A 7,721-nucleotide genomic window follows, 5' to 3' on the forward strand; every position below is an offset into this window, starting at 1 on the left:
CCAGCAGACAGCACGGTGGGGACGGGAAGAGGCATAGACTCCCTCCCCCCTGAAAGGTGCCAGATGTGAAACCGGAGGGGGGGAGGGTTCCGAAAAGCGGAGGTTCAATTTTTGTGTGAACCTCCGCTTTAAGGGATGGGGGGAGGAGGGTGGAGAGGGAAAGAAAAAAAATAGTTGATATATAACATAAGGTGGGAACCGAGAAAAGATAAAATATTGGAAAAATATTATGATTGTAATGCTTTATAACCTTCTTTCCTCCTTTTTATTGTTGAATTTTGTAATAAAGTAAAAAACCAAATAAAGATTTAATTATAAAAATAAATAAATAAATAAAAAATAAAAAAAAGAGATTTGATGCAGAAAGTTATCAGGGCACAACAAGTGAATGAATTGACACATCTACTGGCAGGTGATAGAAGGCAGTTTGTACATGTTTCCTGTAGCATTTTGACATATCTCCCAGACTCTTCTGAATCCTGACTTGGCTCAGATAACATTTCATTTGAACCTTAAGGGAACCAGTAATGGCTGGGCTTGTTCAAGAATCTGAATATTTTACCTTAAATATTATCATTTTTTAGTTATTAGTCATTGTATTTAGCATTTTGTTTCCTCCTTGCTTGTGTCTGACTATTCAGCTTGAGTTAGGGGGATGAAAAGTTACCTAAAGGCCCCTTTCACACTGAGGCTCTTTGCAGGCACTAAAGTGCTAAAAATAGCGCCTGCAAAGTGCCCTGAAAGAGCCACTCAATGCACTCCAATGTGAAAGCTCGGGCTTTCACACTGGAGCGGTGCACGTGCAGAGCGGTCTAAAAAGTCCTGCAAGCCGCATCTTTGGATCGCTGTAGGAGCGGTGTGTTTACCGCTCCTAAAATGCCCCTTCCCATTGAAAACAATGGGGCAGCACTCCACACCCACCTGCAGCGGCGCTTTGCGGTTGGTTTTAACCCTTTTTCACCTGCTAGTGGGAGTTAAAACTGCCCCGCTAGCAGCCGAACAGCGCCGCTAAAACGACGGTAAATCGCCGCTTTACCGCCAGCGCCCGCAACGCTTCAGTGTGAAAGTAGCCTAAGTCTGAAAATCACAGTAAATCTTTAGTAAGAAAGACCACACATGCCTAATTACTCAGATCCTTGTATATGCTTGCTTGTGAGTGATTATCAATGCTGGCATTAGCAGAAGTGCAGTACTTAGACAGCTTCACAGGAAATTAGCCTTGGTAGTTTGTAGGGATCATTCAGGAGATCGGTTAAAGTAGGACTGAAGCCAGAGCTACAAGGAAACTGGAAGACATCTGCAATCTCATCTTTATGCTTTGAAATATATGTTTTATTCTGTTTTTATTTTTTATGCAGTGTTTTCCCTTTGACTCATTTGCTTGTATACGTGCTTTGAGCTTGAGTTATTGAGCTCTGTGTACAACAAAATTTTCCGGACAAGTGGATAATTTGCTTGATAAATGGGAATAGGAAGCCAAGTGCTCCACCTGCTGACTAGAGAGAAAGAAATATCCAACATTCATATGCTATATATATATATATTATATTTACCTCAACAAAAAGATGAAAAACATTTTCGAAAAAGTATATAATTGTTTTTCTTTTCTGCTTTTTCCAGGTACCTGCAGAATTGGATGGGCCTACTATTGTACTGGTGGAGGAGCTGCAGCTGCAATGTTAATCTGCACGTGGCTCTCATGTTTCTCTGGGAAGAAGCAAAAGCAATATCCATATTAACCACATATGGGGTCCACCATTATAGAAATATCTTGGAGGAATACGATTCTGTTCTTTAAACTGAGCGGTGGAACTTACCAACCAAACAGCTGCCATCAGGAACGTCAAGCCTTTTACAACTTTGCAACCAAGATCTCTGCTTTACAAATTGTCTCCAGTGGAAAAGACACAGTGTTTGGTCTCCACTGCAGGTAGAATTGGTCCTGAGTCTGACCATCTACTTCAGAAATTCTGCCATGCTATTCGGAGGACACAGATATTGGTCTCTTATTGGAGCAAGCTAACTCCTTTCACTAGCCCATGAAGAAAGATTGTTCATTAGTGTATAGCCTTCAGGTTTTTAACTAACATGGAAAGCAGAGGGCGGCATACACTGTGAACCTTATCTGACATCATCTCTGGCAAGGTGGACCAGTTGGTGGAAATACTGCTGTAGATATAATGTACATACAGTCCTATATGTATCTGTGGCAGAACTTCCTTTAATAACCAGTCTGTCTTGGCATAGTTGAATTCAGATTTTGGCTTTAATATTCTAAACCCCCCTTTTTTTCTGTGAAAATATTGACCCGTCCACGCCAATGTATTGTAACTGCTTTTCAATGCATGTTCGTAGTAACCCAAAACCAAAGGGAAAATAGTTTATATAGTGTATAAAGAGGAACAACACTCTGCCTAACTCCCACCCAAAAAAAAAAAAAAAATCCTAACCCTTGCCCCTATCTTAAAATATATAAAAAAAAATCCTTACTGTACCATGTAGTCCATTGTTGCCTTGCTGAAGTTGTCTCTCTTCTTCAGCATGCGCACATTTGTGGCATCTTGCAAACGGCTCTTGGGAAGGTACGTCAGAGACTGTTAGAAACCCTGCAGCGTCTGTGCGTATGCACGGGCAAACTTATATCATTTAGCCTAGGCTGGATCTAGGCTGTGAAAAAATAAAAAAGGTTTTAATGATATTTTTGTGCCCTTTATGATTGAAGGGTGCCCCATTATAGCCAATAGTAATACACTGAAAACACACTAAGAACGCTGTAAAAATGCAGTACAAGTTTTTAAAGCTGAACTTGAAAAGCTACCCTTTTTCAGTGTAACCACCATCCCCCTTTCCCTGAAATGAGCAAGGTAAATGCTGGTTTAGTTAAGGGGCGCAGAGATCAGCTGTTATTACTTACACTATCCTTTGATCCAGCAAGCCCCAGCGCTGATCTCTTCTGTCCAAAGCTCCGGGCTATTGACTATCAACCTTGCAGTGTTCATGGAGGTGGCATGCACGTGACTGTGGCTGACATTGCCTTAAAGGATGGCGGCGTTGGACTAGTCATATGGATGGAGTGATTGTAAGAGTTACATCTTGTTCCTGTACCCCTAGACTAAACAAGCTTTTAACCCTTGCAGTACGGGGGTGGGGGCCCACTGCAAGGTTAGACTTTTGTATAATTCCTGGCGTTTCAGCTTTACGTCATTGACTTAACATGCTTACAGGCAGGAACTGAAAAAAAGAAAAAGAGGAACACCCATCTAAAATGCACAAAAAATGCACATGACTTTGAACAAGGCTTCTCCTTTGCTGGAGAGCTTTTTTTATCAATACCTATCGTGCACAACTGTCTTGCACTGTACAGAGAGCCTCTTACAGCTACTAAACATGATAACATAATGCTTCCAATTAGCACAATGAGGGGAAGAGACAAGCCTCTGTCAATCAGATCTGGATCCTCTAGAGCAGAGGTCTTTAAACTTTCTAAACAAAGGGCCAGCCAGTTGACTGTCCTCAACATTTTAGAGGACCGGACTGTGGCCATCGGGAGTAGAAAAGGTCCCAAAGTCAGCAGAAAAAAAATAATGCCCCATCTTTAGTGTCAGTGGGAGGAATTCTACCCTATCATTGGTGTCATTGGGAAGAATTATGCCACATCTTTGGTATCATTGGGCCCAATTGTTGGTGTTAGTGGGAGGAATTGTGCCCCATCTTTGATGTGAGTGGGTGGAATCGTTTCAATAGGCTCAATTGTCATTGGGAAGAATTGTGCCACCTTCTGTAGATGGGGAGGGGATTATGCCCCATTGTTGGTAAAGGGGAATTAAATAGTGCCATAAGGAACAGATAAAAGCAAACAAAGAACCGTATCTGATCTCTGGGCTGCAGTTTGGTGACCACTGCTCTAGGGCCATGGGCCAGGTTGCAGCTGCTTCATACTCCCTGTTGCTAACATTGTATGGCAGTTTTACCTAAGAAAAAAAAAATGTTTTACCTTGAAAATGTCTATTTACATCAAAAGGTTTTTTGAAAAAGTACACAACATTTTAGAGATTGATATATAATCTGTTTCTTTTTTTCATTTAAAAGAGAAACGTTTCCCAGACTCCCTTTGTTAAATCATATGTAGAGTAAAAACAGCAAATCCTCTTTCGGAATGAAAGCAAATCGCGTTCCCTTCAAAGGCTTGCCTTTCCCTTTACACTGTCGTGTCCTTTGGCTTCTCTGGAAGTCAAGTTAGCTGTTAAATGTTGCAGAGAGGTGGATCACACAAATGTTGGACTGATAATAGCTATTTCACAGAACCATATTTTCCTCTATAAAACAGCATGGACACCAAGGAGGTTTACCTAGGAGAAAATCCATTCTGGTTATTGCTCCCCTCCGTGTTGCTAAATAACCAGAACACGGGAGGGGATTCGTTTTCAGTATTATTATTTTTTCCATTGTTGCATATATTTGTGTATAATATTAGTTGGACCAATAATCTCCATTTATACTGTCTTCTTTTACGTGTATATGCACCTACCTATACGAACATGTATCTCTTTGATATGTTGGTGTTTTATTTTATCTTACACTTTTTGTGTATTCTTACAGACAGCAAAATGACATAGCACAGTTATTTTATATGATCATGTAATGCAATAACCCAACGCGGTACCAGTGGAATTCACTAGACTTATTTTCTCATGTAATCAGTTAATCACATAAACTGCTAATGTGTTACTTTGACTTATTCATTGCTCTGGAACAGGGGTCTCCAAGCTTTTCAGTACAAGGGCCGTATCGTCAGTGGTGACAACCAACCAGATTGAAACTACTGACACGACACCCAAAATTTACTGGCACAGGCAAGTTCTTACTGGCATTTCCAAAAGTTACAAAATTACAATTTTAAGTGAAAACTTTAGTATTTAGGTTACAAACAAGTACAATATGCAATTAGCAATATGATTTAAAGTAGATAATAAGGCAAAAAACATATTTCTTTTACGATATAGTAAGTAGCTCAGGGACAGGACTCAGGAGGGCAAGAAATTAGAATGGGCGGCACTCGCACATGAAATTGACTCTCACAGTGACATTGACAGCAGTGTGCAGCAGCACATATAATGATGACACCTCACCAACACGAGACGTCCCAGCCTGTGTCACAGTGACAGTCTCTCTCCACACCAAGTGGTCCCTTCAGTTCTCTCCAGTCCAAACAGCACTGACAGTCCCACTCCCGGGTTACCTTGCTCCCATCCCGCAGACCTGAACACGAGGCTCCAGCCACTCCGCTTGGCTCCCTTGCATAATGACATCACACAACACGCTCAGACATCCCAGACCCGCCGGCTCCACCTGAACACACTGTAGAGGGCACTTGGATGTTAATTGCCGTTTCCAGACCGGAACTTTGCATGCGCAGTTCCAAGACGAGCATCACAGCCATATTTTTTACTGGCAACCTTTTCCTGTTACTGCCATTTTCTGGCAGGAGAAAAATGCCAATTTTTTTAATGGCTGCCAGTAAAAATACTGACAGTTGGCAACACTACGCATCGCATATTTTACAAATATTGGGGAGTTATTTTTAATCAGTATGATATGATTTAGAACAACAGAAAAAAAAAGGTTGGGAAAACAAAGCAAAAAAATATGAACCCATTAGAGTTTCCCCTTACATCAGAGTACCCTCCTAACATCAGAGCCCCCTTTACATAAGGGTCCCCATCAAAGTCCCCCTTACATCCAGTTTCCATCAGAGTCCACGTACATTAGAGTCCCCTTCAACGCCCCCCTTAGATCTGAGTCTCCCTTACATTAAAAATTCCCTTTATACCCGAGCCTCCCTTACATCAGGGTACCCATCAGATTACCCATTTATATCAGAGGGCCAGATAAAATCTTGCAGTGGGCCGGATGTGGCCTGCAGGCTGTAGTTTAGAGACCCCTGCTCTAGAAAAGTGGTGGTCAGGAACCCTGTAGGCCTCCAAAGCAACCAATCAGATTGTAACTCCTTTTGTAGGTATGAAAACAAGAGTAAGATTATGATTGGTTACTTTGGTAACAACTGCGGTTTTCCTTTCCCCCCCCTTTTCATAGCGTAACCATGATCAACATCATTCTTTGTGATTTAGTTATCCGCTGTTTTTTATGCTATGTATTGTTTATTTTAATTTTTAAATAATAGAAACAATTACATGGTAAAGTTTGTAATAAAATATGTAAATATACAAGGTTCTTTTACTTTTGGTTTGTAGATGAAACAATAAAGTACGTATGGTACTTTTTTAAAGAATTGTTGTATTTATTACAGATATCTGTTACACATAATACATTATAGTTACAAAAATGTTCCTATTGCTGTGATCTATTGAGACACTTAAAATTGGACAAAGGTGAACATATCCTTTAGGAAACTGATACAGCAATTAGATTTTTGGTTTTAGCAGTAGGGAGAGAACAGTTCTTACAAGCTTAAAAATGCTTAAAATATGCCCCAAAACACACAAAAAAAAACACTAATTTTGTGCATTTACAGGCACTCCCATTAAGGGGTCAAAAATTACCAATTCTGCATCAAAAGTAGCTCCAGTACACTTTGTAGCATCAGGCATCAAGTTGCAGGTGTCAGAGCTCTCATATGTGAACGACCACGAATAAAAACATAGGATTTTGTTTGTTGAGAATTTTGGAGCTTTGAGCTTCAAGCTACAAAATTCTGAGGTGTGAATAGAGCCTTAAGGTGTTTCCTTCTTTTTTTCCATTCTGTAACCAGTGCCACGGTCTCCCCTTAAAGCGCATGATAGGGGAAAAAAAAAAAACATATTTAGTACAGCTATTTCAATACATGTACATTTTCTCATATTTTATCCCATTACAAGCCATGCAAGTACAGAAAAATACCATACACTCAGCTAGTAAGTCCTGTTGTGGGCTGACAACACAGCATTATTGTAGAGTGAGCGGTGTCAGCCCTGCCCAGTTTCCTCTTGCCAAATTGCTCAGACCTTCCCACATCCAATCTCTACAACTTAAAGACTAATTAATCTGTAGTCCCAAGCCAAGAACTGAAAGGGCTTATTACTCTTCTTGATATAACATTTCTTGTGCTTCTGAAACTCTGACACGATCAGCCGTTTTTGTTTATTAATTGAACAGATATTACAAATTGCTTTCAATTATATATTTAACAGACCAAAAGGGAGAAAATGAGACGTCCATTGTTAAGGGTTTCATACACTTTAACCCTTTCGCTGCCAGGCCCTGTGCTCCATATTGTACACTCAGGTGGCCAGACCATTTTTGCAATTTTTTCCTTTGCTTTTTATTTTTCACTTATAGCTTTCAGAATTTGTGAAAGACCCCCAAACTATATATTTTCGGAAAGCACATGATCAGTAGAGTAAAAAGAAGGTGCTACTGATTTTTTAGACCCCGCGGTATTTGCGCAAATGTTTATCAAACCAATATATTTGCAAAGAATACACTAAAACCATTATTAGCAGATAAAAACAGAAAGTTTTACTAAATTCCTACTAAATATAAAAGCTTACCCTGTATTGAGATAATAAATAACAAATATCTGTAACTTTTACATTGCGCCTTTTTGCGAAATGGTGAAAATTGAACAGACGCAAAAGTGTAAATATCCAAATTTCTCTAATAATCTGAAGATTTTCATTTTTCCCTTACAGCTTTCAGAATTTGTGAAAGACCCCCAAAACCAT

General features: G+C 39.9%; 1 protein-coding gene across 2 annotated transcripts in view; it reads left to right on the top strand.

Moving 5' to 3' along the window:
- Positions 1–6,289, top strand: part of LHFPL6 (LHFPL tetraspan subfamily member 6) — a 250,560-nt gene extending 244,271 nt beyond the window's left edge. For both annotated transcript variants that reach the window (XM_073613272.1, XM_073613273.1), the window contains exon 4: positions 1,621–6,289. In XM_073613272.1, coding sequence (XP_073469373.1) covers positions 1,621–1,739 — 119 coding nt within the window. In that variant the 3' untranslated portion in view covers positions 1,740–6,289. The remainder of the gene's footprint in view (positions 1–1,620) is intronic.
- The last annotated feature ends 1,432 nt before the right edge of the window (positions 6,290–7,721 follow it).

Source organism: Aquarana catesbeiana, linkage group LG02 (assembly GCF_042186555.1).
Source record: "Aquarana catesbeiana isolate 2022-GZ linkage group LG02, ASM4218655v1, whole genome shotgun sequence".
Classification (NCBI taxonomy): domain Eukaryota; kingdom Metazoa; phylum Chordata; class Amphibia; order Anura; family Ranidae; genus Aquarana; species Aquarana catesbeiana.